At 29.9% G+C, this 22,173-nt stretch overlaps 1 protein-coding gene across 1 annotated transcript; it reads left to right on the top strand.

Annotated features, from left to right (window-relative positions):
* Positions 1-1,832: 1,832 nt before the first annotated feature.
* LOC140440638 (uncharacterized) lies at positions 1,833-21,559 on the top strand. Its single transcript, XM_072531009.1, has 2 exons — positions 1,833-2,130; positions 18,824-21,559. Exons 1-2 carry the CDS (start codon positions 1,923-1,925, stop codon positions 19,420-19,422), a joined length of 807 nt encoding a protein of 268 aa, XP_072387110.1. The 5' UTR covers positions 1,833-1,922; the 3' UTR covers positions 19,423-21,559.
* The last annotated feature ends 614 nt before the right edge of the window (positions 21,560-22,173 follow it).

Below are 22,173 nucleotides of genomic sequence, written 5' to 3'. Positions count from 1 at the left end.
ACGTTGTCACCAATAACTGGTTTATTTTTGTTTACCTTTTCGTATGCAACATTACCAGTAGCACAGAATATATTAAGCAATCTCTCAAAAACTTCCTTGTGTGGGTGTCTTCTATCAGGATACTTTTGAGCATAAACTTTAGAAGCTAAGAGACAATTTTCCAAACATTCTCCAATGCAAAGTACCATGTCAACTCTTTCATGGATAGCGTAATTCTTCATTTTTAGGAATAATAAAAGCTAAATATTACACACGAATGTTTATATTTTGACAATTACCAGACAGTTATGTCAGAAAATGACAATGTCATACAATGACATTAACTAACTATATCTTTTGTTTTAAAATCAGTATATCCATGAAGAGTTTAAATAATTGTAAATTACGCAAAAACTATGAGACTGTAGTATAGGATATCTTTATACCGTTCAAAAGAGGAAACTTTTTTTAGTATTACGTGTTTGGGACTTTTAATTTTGTATAATATAGGATTTTTAGGTCAGTCTTGCAACAGTGTGTAGTTGTAACCTGTAAGACTAACGGACTCGGCCGAGTGGCAATGCGCATGTACAAGTGGAGTAAGGTTGTAGAGAGAAGTTGTTATAATGGCGGAAATAACATAGCATTGTAAATTTGTTTGGTTAAATAAAAAGTTTGAAATATCAGTTGGGATATTAATTTTGGTGAAGAAAAACTACGTTAAGAAAAGTTAAAGTTCTTAGCGCAATCATTATGATTAATTAATATCCATGGTGTTCCATTTAAAATAAGCCCTATATTAGATATTGAATAATCCAAAATTGAAACTAAGTTTTTAACACCCTGTAAATAAATGTTTAATAATCAATAATGGAATAAATTTAACCATTACCCATATATTTCGCTGTAAGAGAAAATTTGTTATAATTACTTATAAGTCGAGAGTTAGTCTTCTTTAAAACAAATTTTTTTTGCTTATAATGTAGTAAGTTGTGGTTTATTTTGTATTATTTGTTTTATTAAAATTCTTTTTGATTCGTTGTGGATCAGCACGTAAAAGTATAAAGTATACACATTTGTTTACAACTACATTGGTTTCATTTATAACAAAATATTTCAAAATGATGGGTTTAAAAATCGAGAGCAACAACTATAAATATTTTGAAATCTAAAACATCCATATATCATTCGAAAGTGGAAATTTTTTTTAACACAATTATTCATTAATATACAGGGTGTTCCATTTAAAATAAGCCTTATATTACATATTGAATAATCCAATAATGAAACTACAAATTTTGAACACCCTGTAAATAAATGTTAAATAATTAATCATGAATTACATTTAACCAATATCCAACTATTTAGAGGTATAACTAATTGTATTAGAATTGCTTAAATAAGTTAGGAATTAGTCTTAGTTTAAAGCTTCACATTTTACGAATATTCCATATAACTCAGAACACTCTGTATATAGGTATAGGGATGTCTTATGAAACTATACCTAATTCTTTGCTAACAATTAGAAAATGTAATAAAATATAGGGTGTCCCATAAGAAAAAATATAACTTTGATACGCCGCACTTTATTGGGATGCCCTGTATATTTCAAAATAATTTTAAAATGTAGCCCTTATTAACCTTCAAACTATAAATTTAAATTTTTTTCAAAATCTTTTACCGTTTCGCTGTAATCTTTCGTCCCGTTAGTGGTGACTCACCCTGTATATACCGTTTTTGCTTTTCAATTTCTATCATTTTCGGTCCTACCAGTAACCTTGAGTGCGCGCTCATGATGAGGCGCCGACCCTCGCTCGGACCATAATCATAATGCCAGCGTTCACCGTTAAAGCGCAGCGCCCAGCCTCGAGCCAGGTATCGGATCATCGACTTCAACTATAGTAATAGCAGAGAACAACCGAACACAGGTGTTCGGTTTTTCTATGGTAATAGTATTAGTATTCGAGCATAGTATTTTTTCGACCCTCGACCGTATTACTCTACGATCGAAACGCAATATGGATAAAGAAAAGTTGATAAGTTTGGTATTTGTGCGAGAAGCAATTTGGAATAAGGAGAATAAAAATCACCACAATAGTATTATATTGAAAAAACTGTGGTCCGAAATTGCTGTAGAATCTGGTTTCCCTGGTAAGTACACTAATGGTTAAAGGAAATTTGCTAATAATATACTAAATTATCCAATAAAATATATCTAATTAAGAACGAAATGAGAAAATTTTTATTTTTGTACAAACACATTTTATCTGTACTGCGGTAAAAGTGGTTTCAAATGTAAAATGTCTGTTTCATATATATATATATATATATATATATATATATATATATATATATATATATATATATATTGTGACGATTGGGGTTTATAGAAAATAATTTATAAGTTATATACTAGAGAATTTTATAAAAATATATTTATGTGAGGGCATTTTAAGAAATTAGCATATAATAATTGTAAAAAGTTGTATTTTAATATTGTAAATATATTTAAGTGAGCCATGTGACTAGGCAACCAACTATACAAACTCTGTCTCTAAGTGACATTTTAGGAAATAATTGGGAATATAAAGTGGGGTTATAATAATATATTGTCTGAATTGTGTATTTTATTAAATTAGAGTGTTAGTTACTAATTTGAATGTTTATTCTGATCTGAAAAGCCTAAATGTCAACAAAATTATCAATGGAACATTAACGAATTCTCCAGAGTGCAGAGTGTGACCATTGTTTACGGTCGAACATTCTCGAAATAATGATTATGGCGGTGGATCGAACAGATATTTTTTTCGAGAACATCTATATAGAGGTAATAGAACAAATTGGAACATGATCTCTTACCAGATGGTTCTAGAATATCCAAAAAGATATAAATACCCGTGATTTGGATTCAAGATGGAAGTTTTTAGTCAGAAGTCAGGCTAGTTTATTATGAAAGTTAGTAAGTGAAGTAAATTGTTCAGAATTTTCAAGAAGTCAGTCAGAAAAGTTTAGTAAGAAATATGAAAGATTAGTTGGAGTCAGTGAATCAGTTACAAATAGTCAAATTGTTTAATATAATTATAAAAGTATATTAGAAGAATATTGGATGGACATTGGAAGGAATTAAAATTATATTATGATTGGAGATTAGTATAAATCAACTTATAATAATTGGATATTGGTATATTGAAAAGAAGAATAAATATAAATGGTGTTTGCTGGTGGTGTATAAATGCTGGTGAAGAAAACTATATCTTAAATTGGTAGAAGCTGATAATTGGAAAAAGTAATTTCACAAAAAACAAGGATAACTGAAGTACGAAGACATTCAGTGGTGATTAGAATCTATATAGTAGAAAACAGTTCATTTAGGCATTCAGTGAAAGAAAGGTACAAAATTTTGTTAATATAATTTAGTTAGTGTCATAACAATTTCAATTTTGAAGATAGTTTTGTTTAAATTTTAGATTGTCTATAGAATTTAATTAGTTTTATAAGAATATCAATTTAAAGATAGTTTATTTTAAATTTACATTGGCTAGGTTAGATATATATTATATGTGTGTTTCATAATAGTTATAATAAAGATAATTTAAAAAGTACTTACAAGCTAATTCTTTGAGAACCGCGATAAAAACCCTATATATTATATTATTAAAAATACTCATTGCTCATCATTCAAACAAAAAACACATCATAACAATATATATATATACAATATATATATATATATATATATATATATATATATATATATATATATATATATACATATATATATATATATATACATATATATATATATATATACATATATATATATATACATATATATATATATATATATATATATATATATATAAATATATATATATATATATATATATATATATATATATATATACATGGGAAGCATAGTATCCTAGTCACATTTTCATAATTTTACAGGAGGAGCACTTAAACATTATATTTGATGTATGTTCCAAAAATGATAAGTAATTAATAATTGTAGCGGAAACTATTGTCGGTATTTAAAAATAGTATTATATATAGTTTGCTGTGGTATTATGAAAGTAATGTAAGTGTTTAAAGATAATAAAATAATGGACTTAGGATATATTACCTCTAAATTATAAGACTCCTTATATTTATAATACACATATACTAAGTCGTTATAAATTGGTTATCTGTGTAAAAAAACTCGTCAATATTTCTTTATTTATTTTATTTAGTTATAATTAACATACAGTTCTCAAATTACATGTCATCATTATCTTTAGGGTACTAGGATTCTTCGTTTGAATGTGGCAGATTGTTATAGAAATCATGGCAATACGATGGCAAGTATAAGAGTAAGTCCATAAGATAGCTATATTTTTTTGTTGATATAGGAATCAATTGCATATTCTTTTGTGGTAAAGTTTCTGGCAAAATGATATCACCTCTTTTATTTCGTCTTAAGTCAACCATTTGAAAAGTGTCACTGTTGAATGAAGTTTTATATTGAATCATTCCAAAATTTTCTTTGGTAACACGTAAGATCACTGATTTTAAAATTTGAAATGCCTCTCTATCAGTATTTATGTTCCGATTAATAAATGGACCTGTTGAAGAATATAAGCATGCAAAAATTTTAAAATCATTCAGTTCCATGTTGACAGCTTCGTATTTATTTGAGCACTGACGTATAAATTGTTGCCAGTCCCAGGGTGTTAATATAGTTAGAGTGGGTAGTTTTTTCTGTTTTCTTTTAATATTCTTCTTTAAGTGCCATCTTGGTTCCGAAGGTTGGCGATCATCAGGGCTAGGTATACGTATTTTCGAAACTGCTAACCGAAACAATTCGTTGCTGCTACAGCTATACCATTCCTGTAGATTATTTAGCCAGGAGTTTCGTCTTCTTCCTATGGACCTTTTTCCTGCTATTTTCCTTTGCATAATTATTCGAAGCAGTTCATATCTTTCGCCTCTTGTAATGTGTCCCAAGTATTGCAGTTTCCGTTTTTTGATCGTAAATATGACTTCCTTTTCTTTATTCATTCTTCTCAAGACCTCGACATTTGTGACTCTCTCGGTAAATGATATTCTCAGGATTCTGCGATACATCTATAGTTAAAATGCCTCTAATTTTTTGGTATCAATCAACGTCCATGACTCCATTCCGTAGAACAGCACAGAAAGTACGTAGCATCTCATCCGGCGAAGTTTCATTTCAAGGCTCAAATCTCTTCCGCAGAACACTCTCTTCATTTTAGTGAATATGGATCTGGCGTTTTCTATTCTTATTTTGATTTCTGCTGAGCTATCGTTGTCTTCATTTATAAAAGTGCCTAAATATTTGTATTTGCTAACTCGATCGATAATTTCATTGTGTAAATATAAATTTTGGACATTTTGTGTTGATTTCGATGTTACCATAAATTTAGTTTTCTTTATGTTCAATCCTAGTCCATATTTTTCGCTGCAGTCTGCTATCTTATTCACCAATGTCTGTAGCTCTTCAAGTGTTTTTGCGATCAGAACGGTGTCGTCGGCAAATCTCAGATTGTTTAATCTAACACCATTTATTTTACTACCTACGGATTGCTCAGAGAGTGTTCTATTCATTACGTCTTCGGAATAGAGATTAAACAGGGGTGGTGACAGTATACACCCTTGTCTCACACCTCGCTTTATTTTAATTTCTTTAGTGCTTTTATTCTCTACTCTCACTACTGCTTTCTGATTGTAGTACATATTTGCTATTAGTCGGATGTCTCGTTTATCTAAATTCTTTTCTGTCAGGAGTCTGATTAGGTGATCATGCCGCACTTTATCAAAGGCCTTGTTGTAATCTATGAAACACATGAATACATCTTGATTTATGTCATCTTTGAGACATACTTTGAGACGTTCAGTGCCTCTCTTGTTCCAAGTCCATTTCGGAATCCAAACTGGGTATTATTGATGTCCATTTCCAGTTTTTTGTGTACTCTAGAGTGTATAATTTTCAGGAATATTTTCAGTACATGGCTCATCAGACTGATTGTACGGTAATCACTACATTGTTTGGCATTTATCTTTTTTGGTATAATAACAAAGGTGGATAAAAGCCATTTTTGTGATATTTTTCCTGATGTATAAATGCTATTGAAAAGTTTAACTAAAATGCGAATCGAGTCTTTTTCTATCAGTTTAAGGATTTCCGTTGGTATTTCATCTGGACCTGGGGCTTTACCATTTTTCATTCTTTTTAGTGCGTACATTACTTCCTCTTCCGTTATTTCTGGACCTTCGTCTCCTTGTATGTTACTTAGCTCAGATTGTCGTCTATCATCTGCAAAGAGTTCTTCAATATAGTTTTTCCATGTCTTCAACTGTTCTTCTAGTTCTGTTATTATGTTTCCGTTGACATTATACAGGGTATTTGGCTGCTTACGTTTTTGTGTACCTGCAAGTTCTTTCACTTTTTTATGTACATTAAAAATATCATGTTTGCCTGAAATTGCTCTATTTCTTCACATTTTCTTTTATAAAAATCTTCTTTTGCCATTCTGATTTCTATTGTGATTTCTTTTTGTATTTGTTTATATCTTTGTTCGTTTTTTCCTTTCATTATTCTCCGATTGTCCATGAGAAGAAGGATCTTATCAGTCATCCACCTTTGCTTTATTTTTGGTTTTTCTTTAGTCAGAATTTTCTTCGCAGGACCTGTTATCGCCATTTTTACGTTTTGTCATTTTTTATCTATGTTTTTCGTTGGCTGAGATGTTTCTTTTTCATGAAGTATTTTCAAATTATTATTAATACATTTTTGCAGTTTCTCCTTTACCTTCAGGTTACATAAATGACTGACGTCTATCTGATTTGCTCTTCTTTTCTGCTCCACTCTTTTTAGTTTAATACTCATTTGCGCTATTAGAGGGTTATGGTCTGAAAAGACATCTGCGCCTGAGTAAGTTTTAACGGATTTTAAGGAGTTTCTGTATCGTTCGTTTATCCGTAAAAAATCAATCTGGTTTCGAATTATTCTTTCGCCATTGTACTGGGGTGATTTCCACGTATAAAGTCTTCTCTTTGGTAAGTTGAAGAATGTATTAGATACAATCATGTTATTCTCCTGGCAGAATTGAAGTGGTCTGTCATCTCGTTTATTTCTTTTACCGAGTCCGTATTCTCCTACATGTTTGCCACTTTTTCCTTTACCAATTTTTGAGTTAATATTAGCGAGTACTGAATCGGATTCCATATGCGTGTGCCCCTTTAGAAGAAATTTACAATCTATTACTTGTAGTTTGGGATATCTTTAAATGAGGTAAAATGCACACATAACTACGCATAGGTTTTTGGTCTGGCCCCAACAGTTATCTGCCCATATGGTTACACATTCGACGTTAGATGAAGGAATATTTGGATCAGCCCACTTTAAAATTTCCGAAGCAATTTCATTTCCTCCTCTGTTTGCTTTGGTTTCATCCCACATTACACAATACGCAGCACTATTATATCCATCGTATTGGTCAAATATGGCGTTGGAAGGCACTTTTGTAGATCACCAGTCAGTACTTTGTGCTTTTTATTTACTTTTGTTTCGGCCATATCAATAGATTTAAATTTATATTTGTTTTCTGCTTCTTTTAAGTGCGTTTCTTTCTCGTTTTCAATCATTTGTTTCTCAGAATCATTATCAATTGCTCGTATTTTAGCTGCAAACATATCGCAGCCGTCACAAGTGTCTACCTCTGGGGGGTTAAATGTTAAATTAAATTGCTTATTAAATATATCGCGATATAGCCAGGACTTTGCTATGTCTTCAATAGCATCCTTATTCTCTGTTTTTTCCTGTTTGTATAATTTATACATTTTTTCAATATTTAAATCAGGACCTAAATAATTATTTTTGGACCTTTCCCGATTGTAGTGACACTCGTATTTCGGAAAAGATGAAATATGTGATACCACAGAATGAATAATTGTTTCCGTTGTCTTATTACTTGGCTCATGAGTGCCCCTAAGTTCTCTTTGAACCATGCCGCCATCCTGTCGTTTTGATAAATCAGTCTTCACTACTTGTTGTGAAATACTTAACGTGTTTAAGAACATCGTTCTACATACTACAGTTTTATTACCGTTAATTACAAAAGAGTAAATTAAAGTATTTGATCTTAGTTTAGATTCATCTCTTGTGCGCAACCTACTTCGTTCTGTAGGTCTCGTTTGGACACAATATAAATTGCCTTTTGATGTTATAATCGGCTGTATCATTCCAATATTTTTTGAAAATATCTTCCCTTTAAGCTTCAGATAATTTTGAACTACATTTCATGCGGCAAGATGTTCCGCATGGCACTTTTAAGTTTTTGCAAAGAACATTCTTACCCTTCTTACTAACATAGGCCCTTCCACCAGCATAGTTTCTTTTTCTCTCATTCGCTTTCCAGTTAAGAACATGTCGTGTTCGTTTCTTTCCTGTCTGCTTTATTTTTGTTTTATTGACGACTTTTCTTTTGGTCACTAGACGATTGGGATTTATAGTATTTTAGTGTATTAGTTAAAGAGTCTGGTATAGCATTAGATGTACTTGGCACACCTTCTGGAAATGCCGATAAAGGTACAGGAAACCTACTTCCACTTTCATCTGAATCAGTGTCCGAATCTGGTTGATAATCTTTATCCTTTATTGAGTCATCGCTGTCACTTAAATAAAGGTTGGCACTTACCACTGAACTTTGTTTAGAATGCTTTTCTTCTGCAACACTAGCCGATTTAATGGCTGCATCTTGGCCGCATATATCGCTAAGTTCGTGATGTAGTAGGGTTTCTTTATTTTCACCTGCAATAGAAAGTTTCGTTACAACGGAACTAGACTTTAAATAAAATAATTATTATTATTAAAGATATTTTTATTAACATTTAGAGAAGAAGTAAATATTACATTTATTTTTTCACGACTGACTGAAAAAAATAATAATTTAATGATAAAAACTTACCTTTTTGTAATCTGGGGTCTGTATTTAAAGACTTAGGCATGTCGGAGAGCGACAAATCTAATATCCTTAAACTTTTTTGCGAAAAGCCATTTTTAAAGCAATAAAAGACTCACTAAATACCTTCTCTAAAATAACCCGCTTTCGACTTTAAATCTGTTATCTGTTTGCTATGCTGGTACGTTAAAAACTAAATATTATATTATTTTCAGAATGCGCCTGCCTGTCATTAATGACGATTTTTCGTTAAAATACTGCTTAGTACAACCTAATAATTTAAGTAATAATTAAATCCAATCTCCAAAAGACATAAACACAATAAATTTGGGCGGCCTGTAAACCATAAAATTACTAAACCAATATTGTAAGCAGTCTCCACTTGACATTTAACTTAAGTTTGTTTTAAAAATATTAAGTTTAACGAAAATGCACACGTGTGTGTATATTTTATTATATACTTGATATATTTTCATTGAAGCATATGATCCTATAATGGACTTAAGATCCAGTTCATATTTCATTTGGAGGAATATAAGCAGAGATTCGTAGTTCTCTGATATAAGTTAAGTCCAGATAAGATTATATACCTCTAAAGCAAACTGGACATAATATACATAGTTTCTCGTTTAATTTCGTTTCTAAAAGGGTTTGGACTTAGTATAGTATTCCCCTGAATAATATTGGGTATTCCGATCCCGGTTATGCAATAATGTATTTTTTTGAAAAAATGCCAGGATAGTATGCCTCCCATATACCGATATGCATATATTTATATATATATATATATATATATATATATATATATATATATATATAAATAATATTCTAAACAAGTATGTAGTGTTTTTTTTTTTTTCATTTATTGCCGTTATTTATTGACAGAATTACCTTATATAATATATATATATATATATATATATATATATATATATATATATATATATATATATATATTTTATCGCGGTTCTCAAAGAATTAGTTTGTAAGCACTTTTTTAAATTATCTTTATTATATCTATTATGAAACACACATATATATTTAACATAGCCAATGTAAATTTAAAATAAACTATCTTTAAATTGAAATTCTTATGAAACTAATTAAATTATATAGACAATGTAAATTTTAAACAAACTATCTTTAAAATTGAAATTGTTATGACACTAACTAAATTATACTAACAAAATTTTGTACCTTTCTGTCACTGAATGCCTATATGAAACTGTTCTCCAAAATAAAGATTTTAATCGCCACTCAATGTCTTCGTTCTCAGCTTCGGTTATCCTTGTTTTTGTGAAATTATTTTTTCCAATTATCAGCTTCCATCAATTTAAATAATTTTTTTCTTAATAGCATTTATATTTATTTTTTTTTAATACACCAATATCCAATCACCAAATATATTATATAATTTTAATTTTCAATTAATACTTGCTTCCATTATCCAACCACCATTTATACATAACATAATTTTCAATCTTAAATCATATTATCTTTTAATATACTTTCGAATACTATCGAATTATAATACTAAATCACTGATTATTGCATACTTTATACTTTCTTCCTAATTCTGACTGATTAATCTTGAACTTACTGAACAACTGACTTCACTAACTGTGTCTGTATTCTTAATAACTAATTGACTGACTGCTTACTGACTGACTGACTCCTTTGAATCCAAATCACCGAGTATTTATATCTTTTCAATGTTCCAGAACCATCTGGCAAGAAATCATATTCGAATTGTTCTATATATGAATGTTCTCGAAAAAGTATATCTTCGATCCACAGACATAACCATATTCGCGAAGGTTCTACCGTAAACAAAGGTTAAATTCTGTATTCTAGAGAATTCTTTACTTTTCTATCGATAATTTTATTGACATTTAGGCTTTTCAGATCAGAATATAAACTTATATGTAAATAAAACAACCTAAATTAATAAACTATACTACATCAAATCCGTAACTATATGTAAATTAAACATCTCAAAAATAATTTTTATTTATCAATATTATTGTATCATAAAAAAGTCAACTATAATGATTTATAATAAACAAAACTGATTGAAATTTGATGATTTTATAATAGTGAAATATGTAGTTCCATATGCCCTGTGGTATTTAACACGAAAAACAATACATTCATAGCATAACAGAAAACGACTGACCTTTGCTGACGATTAAACACTGTCTTCGCCCATAACACGTTTCCTTACTTGCTGGTGTTTCGATCAAAGGAAAACTCGTCCACGTCCCCCAGGAATGTCTCTGCTTCTCTGCTAAATTTTGTTCTTCTTTTGTTTCACCGTACTCGTTCCAGTTTTCTCCTGATGCAATCTTTCAAATTTTTGAATCACTTAACACAATACTGGATACTTTGGACTCAAGAATTTATATCATCTCTCGACTTGGCCTATTACTCGTTCCACGATTTTTTTGTTGATGCTTGTAACTTTTCAAACACAAACCGGCCTTTTCCTTTTTAGTACACTGCACTCAAAACTGGACTTCTCCTTCCGATCGAACAAAACACACTGCCTCACTCTCCCCATTCATTCTCCGACTTCCAAATCGTTCCCCCCACAATTAATTTTCCATCCAATCAAAACTTTGAGTCATGTCCCAATATTTACCCAAAACTACATCTCTCCTTAATCTAAACAAATTTTCAAATTTATGTATTTTTTTATCTTTATGGAGTTCCAAAAAAGAAATAAAATTCCGTATCCTTATTCTACTTTCTACAACTAATCACGTTCTTATCTATTTTTGAGAATCTTAATACAAAGGTAGATTTTAACTATCTACTATGTACCGTATGGCCTAATGAGTTCCCGACCCGCATATCTCGAAAACCTAATAGTCTCTCCTTTGTTTAATTAAAACATATTGTCTGTGGTTTAAATAAACAGTCCGACGAACACTTTCTTAAACCGTCAACCCTAATCGTCTTTAATTGTTTGCTTGAAATACATTGTTCATAGGGCTAGTAAACAATTATGCGAAACACTCTCTTAAAACTAGCTATAATTATTTTTACAAAATTTGTCATATACAGGGCGTTAAAATTTATATGCTTGTGGTTAAGAAACATGAAATTTTTTATTTTAATTTAAATTTTAAATGTATATATATATATATATATATATATATATATATATATATATTATATATATATATATTTTATATATATATATTGATATGATATAGGAGAAAGAAAAATAGTGATTAAAAATAATTTACAAGTTATATATTAGATATGAAAAGTAGTTGGTTATTTTAATAAGTTATATACTAGAAAATTTTATAAAAATATATTTATGTGAGGGCATTTTTAATAAATTAGCATATAATAATTGTAAAAAGTTGTATTTTAATGTTGTACATATATTTAAGTGAGCCATGTGCATAGGCAACCAACTATACAGAAAGTGACATTTTAGGAAATAATTGGGAATATAAAGTGGTGTTATAATAATAATGTTAGTTTAAAATGTTTAATTTATATATATTTAATGATTTAAATGTTTATTCTGATCTGAAAAGCCTAAATGTCAACAAAATTATCAATAGAACATTAACGAATTCTCCAGAATGCAGAATTTGACCTTTGTTTATGTTGGAACATTCTGGAATAATGATTATGTCGGTGGATCGAACAGATACTTTATTCGAGAACATCCATATAGAAGAAATAGAACTAAATCGAACATGATTTCTTACCAGATGGTTCTGGAAGATTGAAAAGATATAAATACCCGTGATTTGGTTTCAAGATGGCCAGTTTATTATGAAAGTTAGTAGAAGATAGACTCATTAAGTTAGTGAAGTCAATTGTTCAGAATTTTCAAGATAGTGCAGTCAGAAAAGTTTTAGTAAGAAAGTAGGTCCAGTCCATTCAGTTACAAATAGTCCAATTGTTTAATATAGTGAGTTAAATGAAGATTAAAAATATGCACATTTATAATTATACACAAATAATTATTGAAGATTAAAAAAGTATATTAGAAGAATATTGGAAGAAATTAAAATTATATTATGATTGGAGATTAGTATAAATCAACTTATAATAATTGGATATTGGTATATTGAAAAGAAGAATAAATATAAATGCTGTTTTGCTGGTTTGCTTGGTGGTTTATAAATGCTGGTGAAGAAAAAAATATCTTAAATTGGTAGAAGCTGATAATTGGAAAAAGTAATTTCACAAAAACAAGGATAGCCGAAGTACGAAGACATTCAGTGGTGATTAGAATCTATATAGTGGAAAACAGTTCATTTAGGCATTCAGTGAAAGAAAGGTACAAAATTTTGTTAATATAATTTAGTTAGTGTCATAACAATTTCAATTTTGAAGATAGTTTGTTTAAATTTTACATTGTCTATAGAATTTAATTAGTTTTATAAGAATATCAATTTAAGGATAGTTTATTTTAAATTTAAATTGGCTAGGTTAGATATATATGTGGGTTTCATAATAGTTATAATAAAGATAATTTAAAAAAGTACTTACAAACTAATTCTTTGAGAACCGCGATAAAAACCCTATATATTATATTATTAAAAATACTCATTGCTCATCATTCAAACAAACAATACATCATAACAATATATATATATATATATATATATATATATATATATATATATATATATATATATATATATATATATATATATATGTATTGTTATTTCCTGACCGTGAATATTTAAATAGAAACTTTTTTATTTCCTAGGTTTCTCGGTCTGATGTAAATAAAATTAACTTTTGTTTAATCGGTTTGGCAAATTCTCCATTTTGAATAATCACTTTATTTTATTTTATAAATATGTAATGTAATGTTTTAAATAAAAATAAAATGTAATGTTTATAAAATAAAGTGCTTATTGAAACTGGCAAATTTGCCGCAATGTTTAAGCAAAAGTTAAATAATTTTATTTACATCAGACCAACAAACCCAGGAAATAAAAAAGTTTCTATTTACAATGTAGGTAAAAGTTTATGGTCGGTATGGTAAAATTTAACAGGACATTTAACACAGGATATCTAACATCATATTTCCCCTTTGTCTCCCCTCCATATTTCAGATTGACTCCCATTGCCCATTAGTGAGACGATTAGTTCCGATTAGAGATATTTTACATATCTTTGGTTCTGATCCTAAGAAACTAGAGGTGGGTCGTTAACATTTTTATCGGAACCGTTTTTCGTAAACTGTAACTAGTTGATTGTTTACCAGTAGTTTTAAATAAGCGAGTACACAAACAAACATATTGGCTATTATATTAAAAGAAAGTAACGAAGGATATATTTATTATAACTTGAAAAATAAATTAAACAATACAAATAGTACTTACATTCACATTACACATTATTAAATCGCGAATCGTCCAAATTGACATTTAAAAACATAAGTTTTTCCACTTTTCGTGTTAACCGTGTTTTTCTTTTATTTAAAATTAAACCAGATTTTGAACATGTGTTCACAAGGAGCAGATTTTGTTTCAATACTACAATATTTTATGAATATAGTGGTTAAGTTAAGATATACATGGCGATGGTTTTTCCACCACTGTAATGGACAGTTCCAATCTCCGTTCGAAATTTTTTGTGGGTAATATCATCAGACAAATACATGTCGACTTCTTTTATATCTCTCCTTACAGGTGTATGTTTAGATGAGTCATGTCCAATTAATTCATCAAAAATACACCATGGACTTAAGTCATCTTTATCAGTTTTTTTTTCTTGTACTGGTTGATTTTCACTAGTACAATCTTCTTTTTCGTTTTTTATAGAAGTAACTAGGTTATGAACTCTCTCTTTTGTTTTTTATAACTAGGTATTCTGATAAATGAATGAGTTTCGATTTACGATTGATCTGCATTTTCAATTTTTTGTGGGTAATATCATCAGACAAATACATGTCGACTTCTTTTATATCTCTCGATACAGGTGTATGTTTACGATTGATTGCTCGATACAGGTGTATGTTTACGATTGATTTACGATTGATCTGCATTTTCAATTTTTTGTGGGTAATATCATCAGACAAATACATGTCGACTTCTTTTATATCTCTCGATACAGGTGTATGTTTAGATGATTCATGTCCAATTAATTCATCAAAAATACACCATGGACAGTCATCTTTATCAGTTTTTTTTTCTTGTATTAGTTGATTTTCACTAGTACAATCTTCTTTTTCTTTTTTTTTTTATAGAAGTAACCAGGTTCTTAACTCTTTCTTTTGTTTTTTATAACTAGGTATTCTGATTAATGAATGAGTTTCGATTTACCATTGATCTGCATTTTCGATTTCAAATCTTTATTGATAGTTCGTCAAAGGATTTATTTATTGTAAATATTCAACTAAGAATTACTTTTCTTAATCAAAATTATTGACCTAGTATAAGAACAATAATTTTATTTTCAAAAAATGCACATTTGTAGAAGACGCAGCTTTTATGGTCCGCTTTCTGAATATTGCAATTATTGAAACTTCTCCAGACGCATTTCTGTCCATTTCGACTACTTCTACTACAAGTACTGACATACTGCCACCGTCACCCAAGCGTCAAAAGGTGATGGATACTTCCATTAATAAAAATATTAGTTTATAACAAAAGAAACAAATATATATGGATTTACTAAACCTATGCAAAGACTCGTTTCATCCGTTTTCCATAGTTGAAGAACGAGCTTTTAAAAAGTTTGCAGGGTGCATTCCTGGATATAAACCGCCAACAAGAAAAACTTGTTCATTACGTCAGGTTCATTACTTCAGGAATGTTATATCAAAACTGAGCAAATTATTAGATCACAAGTTGTTAAAGAAGTAGAAAATATCTGTATTACTAATGACCTCTGGACATATGGAGTAACTGAGAATTACATCGCATTAACAGGACAATATTTAACCGAAAATTTAGAATTTAAAACGATTTTATTAGGCTGCTGCCATTTTTCTGGAAACCATAATTCAGAAAACATCGCTATTGAAATTAGTGAAATTATTAATCAGTGGGGTCTAAAACGAAAAGTAAATTTTGCAGTAACTGATAATGCCTCAAATATGGTCAAAGCTATTAAAGATGTTTTGGAATGAAAACATTTACATTGTTTTGCTCATACGTTAAATTTATTGGTGGAGGACGCACTTAAATGCTGTCGTGTAGAAATAGATAAAATAAAAAGTCTTTTTTTTCGACAATTCGGCAAAAAAACACATTTCAAAAAAAGTACCTTATCTTCAGAAAGGCTTTTAAAGTATCAATTACAACATAACAAAGTTCCCAAACGGCCAATTCAAGACGTGGAAACTAGGTAGAACTTCACTTATTACATGTTAAAAAGAATGACCGAGTTAGAAAAGGCAATCCGTTCCACATTGGTATTAGTTAATACAGACTTAGACCAAATCTAAATAATGAAGACTGCCTGCAAGAATCTTGCAATAAAATTTTATCAAACAGTAACCTTACATCCATAGTATCCGACGTAGTACAATTACTAATATCGGGTTGTATTGTTTAGTTTATTTTTCAAGTTATAATAAATATATCCTTCATTAGTTTCTTCCACTTCAATAAATATTGTGTATAAACGATAATAACCATTATGTTTGTTTATGCAGGTACTCTCTTACTTAAAACTACTGTTAAACAATCATATTAACTTGTTTACGAAAATCGGTTTACGATAAAAACTTTAAAGACCCACCTCTACTCGTTACCTTTGTCCTTACTTTGATTCGGTGCTTTGACGAATCGAGAGTTCGGAAACGAGACGTTGCCAATTAATTTTGCATGAAGAATATTTTATTGTGGCATCATATGCAGTTTATTATTTTTAATGGGAATAAGGCACAATGTGACTTTAAAATAAGCTTATTTTGATGTTTAGATTTTTAATTCGGCAATCGTACTTAAAATACGAAACATTAATAAATTTTATTTATATAAAACGATTTCCGAAGTGGAAATCAAAATGTTATATTACACTTATTGTAAAGTAAAATTGTGGCATATTAAAAAGCATTAAGCTGCCATTTAAATCCATTTCGACCAAATTTGATTATCTTAGAACATTGGTCAAATGCTAAAAAGACAGGTCAAATAAAACCATTAAGTTTGGCAACGTTGAATTTCCCCTTTTTTATTATTTCAACTCATTCATTTTCGGCGATATAAAGGGCTGATCTAATATACCTTTCTCTTTTTAAACAGGTGTTTCTCACCCCATCTCACGTAAGGTCCATACCGACCATAAACTTTTACCTATACTGTATATATATATATATATATATATATATATATATATATATATATATATATATATATATATATATATCTATATATATATATATATGTATATATATATATATATATATATATATATATATATATACTGTTTATTGTACAAAATAATATGTTTTAAATTTTTCTCGTACAATTTTGGCTCGATCAGCCGGTCTGCCTGCAGCAAAATTTCTAGCTTGAAAATTTTGAACCCTTGTAAATTAAACAGCATGCAGGTTGTGTTCCATACCTTTTCTATTATTGTATTATTGTTTCAATTATTGTATTATGCAAAGCGCATAATGTTTTAACAATTTTATCTGCCATTTTTACATATGTAAGTATTGGTCTATCTAAAAGTTGCCACTTACTTCTCAGAATTCCAAAAGCGCATTCTACAGTTTACCGAGCCTGGGACAAACGTTTGTTAAAAATTTCTGTCAGAATTTAAATCATTTATGCTATGAGGTTTCACTAGGTTCTCCATTAAAGGATACTGTTATGTTTTTATTAATTCTAATTTATTGTTTTTATTTATTTATTAAAGGTTCTATTTATAACACTTACAAATTTATTAAATTCTCTATTACTAATTTATCTTACACTAATAATTTATAATAATACGTGCGTTACATTTTAAAACGCGGCGCGATCTTCAAAAACTAACTGTCCTCTTTCCAAAAAAATTCCTCTTTTTATATAAAACTCCGTTAGTTTCGGAATCCCCTAGAAGCAGATATGAATTGGCTCGAACATTGGGGAACGACGGGAGAAGACCCGTCGCGGCGGTGTTGACAAAAATTGCCTCGAATGAACGGGAACTCAGGCTGGTTTTTTTTATCGGAGGGAGACCCACCGGTTATTACCTGCGTCTCCGCCGGTTGGTGTGTGATCTAGAAAATACTTGAATAGAAAAGATATTAGTCATAATATATTTACAGTTTTATAGGCCATGATATTTATCGTAACAATACGCTTCGTCGGCTATTAAGACATGAGGCAAAATCATGTTTGTGCCTGTCATGTTTGTGTCTTGCACAATATGTTTATATAAAGCAGACGCCCTGAATGTTCCGCCATCACTCTGTTTACCATATCCTCCAACATCTATATTTATAAATGGGTAATTAGCATCTTCCAGCGCTTGAACTACAATGGAAAAATATCCTTTATAATTAAAAAACATTGAACCAGAGTTACCAGGACAACGAAGCCAAATATGTTTTCCATCTAGCGCACCTACACAATTTGGAAAATTTCAAATTTTATAAAAATCTTTCGCAATTTTTTTAAAATCACGTTGAGATGGGATTTACATATGGATATCAGATAGAACATTCCACACACATTCTGTTACTTCACTTATAATATTTTGCACTGTACCATTTCCCATACGAAAAGAATGTGCCAAACTACGGAATGATATGCCGGTAGAGTAAAACCTGTAAAAAAATATTAGAATAGATTTTTAAATTAGCTATGTTAAAAAGTTGCTTAATATTTTAAAATATTTTTAGAAAATTTACACCAGAATCCTATTATTACAAAATTCTTATGAAATTTTTGTTTTAGCTGACAATGCTAAAGCGCACTGGAAGAGACTTCGACAAACATTCCTAAAAAAACTTGGTGATGACGAAAGCAATATATCAGAATGGCCTTATTTTAATTCACTATTGTTTCTGAAAGATACTTGTATGCCTCGAGAAACTTCAGACAATTTTCTGGCTCAGGAAGAGATGGTTTACCTTATGCCTGATGATTTAATTAAGACCGAGGACACACTCACAAGCGATGTTAAAATGTCCTCACAAATTAGTTCCACTCCAACTTCAAGACCAGGAACACCTCCCAGTAGTCCAACCCTTCTAGAAAAACCTAGCAAAATTAGAAAAGCAACATCACAGCAATCGATTGGAGATCCCTTCATTACAACAGAAACCGAACAATTAGAATATTTAAGACGCAAAGAAGAAGACAGACAGAAAAGGGAAATACTGGAAGAAGAAAGAGCATCACAAAGGCAGATGGTAGATGAAGATGAGGCATTTTTCAACAGCATACTTCCTCATGTTAGGACATTGGACCCTAAAACAAAAATTAATTTTCGAATAAATGTACTCCAGTTGTTAAATGATGTATTGCCCACGCCTTCCACGTCTTCCAACTGATCAACATATGATTTATCCCATTATCCATTAAATATTTGTGTAATTTTTTTAACTTTAGGCGTTTTAACGTTAGGCACCAATTTGTAACGTTCCAACGAACATTCATTGGGTGCCAATTTGTAATCCTTCGAGGCTCAATTTGTAACATCCCAACGTTGAGCTGCTGTTGTCAACTTGTAACCGCAAACCTTAGTTTGCTGCTACAATCCGACTAACATCACTAACAACGTTGGAGTGACAAATCGTTTCCCGTTGGGACCAATTTTTAACGTCATAACCCCTAATGTATCAATTGCAAAATTGCTACATTAGACGTTATACGAAACACTCCCTGGCTAGCTCACTCAGGACGTGAATATAATATAAATATAAATAATATAATATAAATATAAATAAAAAAACTTGTAACTTTTGCCCACTGTCTTTTTAAATTTAATATTTTGTATAAAGCTTTAATACATAACTTATTGTTACCATTAACCGTTCCTCAAGTGAAATTGGCTGTACGTGCCAATTGTTTAATAGTTTTTATCCAAAGCATTATCGATTTTGCATAAAATATACTCAAAAGTTTCTATATCCATCCTCATATACTGAAAAAATCGACGTTTATTTTTTTTGAGGTCGTTAAAAAGGTGGTGAAATTTTTCATATTTACATCGCTTTTTGTTTAAAAGATGAACTTTGTATTTTCGCTTTTCCATAAAATACCATTTTTTAAAATTTGATTAGAAAAGAATATCATCCTCATCTGACGACGATGAAAACTCCAAACTGCCGCCAAACGTACAACAAAGAATGACTTTAATACGAAGAGGCGACAACGATATCAGGGGCAGAGTCCTGGTTGTGAACATGAAGAGTACAATGCTGTGCTCTAGGCCAGGATACGATGCGATGGTCTCCGTTATGAACGCACCCTTAGGAAGGTCCTCCTTCTCCATTGCCTCTTTGACGTTTTCCAGCTTTTAGGTGACCAATCTCGTTTCCTTCTTTCTACTGGTACCCAAATCCATATTGTTTTTGGCAATTTCGTGTCATTAATTTGTTCTAAATTGCCATATCACATCAGCATTTTGTTTTCTATTGTTTCTCTTATAATAATGTCATCATTTCTGACACGACGGTATAACCTTAAAATCTTGGCGCTTCGTCTCTAGTACTCCTTTTAAAGGGATAGCAATCTATTTGTATCTTTCTTTGGCACTTACCATTTTTATGACTTATATGTACGTACTACCACTCTCAACAATGGTTTTGTCAAACCATTGTTTGTTATATGGTTATAAACAATAAAGCAAAAACCAAATTAGTTTTTGCTTTACTGGTTACTTTTTGGCTCCAGAGGATTTAATTGATTGGCAAATAGCACCTGTGTCTTCATTGTCTTGCGTCTTCAGTGCGATTCGAAAATGAACTGGTCGAGATCTTGATGGTGGGAAAAGGAATTGGACACGGTTGCATACTGTCACCAGCAGTATTTAACATCTACTCTAAAAGCATTTTTAGAGAAGCCCGGACGAATCAGAAGATGGTATTGCAGTAAGTGGCAAACTTATGCTAATTTCCCCGTAATTTCGTAATAAATTCATATTTTAAGTGATAATTCTCTTTGTACAATTATTTGATCGATTATTTACTGAATCAGATAAAGAATATAAACATAGTATAAATATTTATTGTGTATATTATTTAAAAACATTCATGTCAACTATTGCATAAATCCAATAACATTTACTGGGGAATGATAACCTATCTACTTTCCCACAAATTAGATTTCTCATTAAATAAAAAATATTGGAATTACAAATGATTTCATTTATTATTGTCTCAAGAGGTTATTGTCTTAATAATCTCTTATCTAAATCCCTAATTACCAATTCCTACATACTAGTTTTATTATTCGCTGAGTTGGTTTTCAATTACATTTTCTCAATTGCTTTCTAATATTTAGTCGTTATTTGTCACTTATTATAACTATTTGTTTCTAATATTTAATTGATATAGGTATATCACTTATTATACTGAGAGTTTTTAGAATAAAATCGTAAATTAAGATTAAGATTATCTGTTACCAGGTGCAACGACAGGTGCAAACATCTGTATATTCTTCAATACACAGGTGTAAAAAACTCAATCCACGCTCATCATATTATATTGATATATACATGTATATATATATATATATATATATATATATATATATATATATATATATATATATATTATATATATATATACATATATATATATACATATATATATATATATATATATATATATATATATATATATATATATATATATATATATATATATATATATATATATATATATATATATATTCTTTTATATCTCAATAAACAGTTAAAATAATGGAAAAAATACATTTCTGAATTATTTGAAGATGAAAGAGTAAAACCTATACATCGATTGCTATAACAGGTACATCTATAACAGAAAGTGAGGTTACGTGGGCAATACAAGGGCAAAAAATAAAAGCATTTGGCCCCAATGAAGGAAGTGCTGAAATACTAAATTGTTTGGTAGAAAGTGGAATTAAAGCACTGGTCTCTTTAACAGAATTTATGACACTGGGATAGTACCAACTGACTGGCCTAAGTCGACATTTCTCACAATATCAATGAAACATGTCCACAGACATACAATTGTACAGTGTTAATCGGACAATTAGTCTGGTGTGTCACGTTTTGAATATCTTCCTGCCAGTTATACATGGCAGAATATACC

This window comes from Diabrotica undecimpunctata, chromosome 5, assembly GCF_040954645.1.
Source record: "Diabrotica undecimpunctata isolate CICGRU chromosome 5, icDiaUnde3, whole genome shotgun sequence".
NCBI classification, from domain to species: Eukaryota; Metazoa; Arthropoda; class Insecta; order Coleoptera; family Chrysomelidae; genus Diabrotica; species Diabrotica undecimpunctata.
Note: the sequence above shows the minus strand (reverse complement) of the source record. Positions and strands in the feature narration are given on the sequence as shown.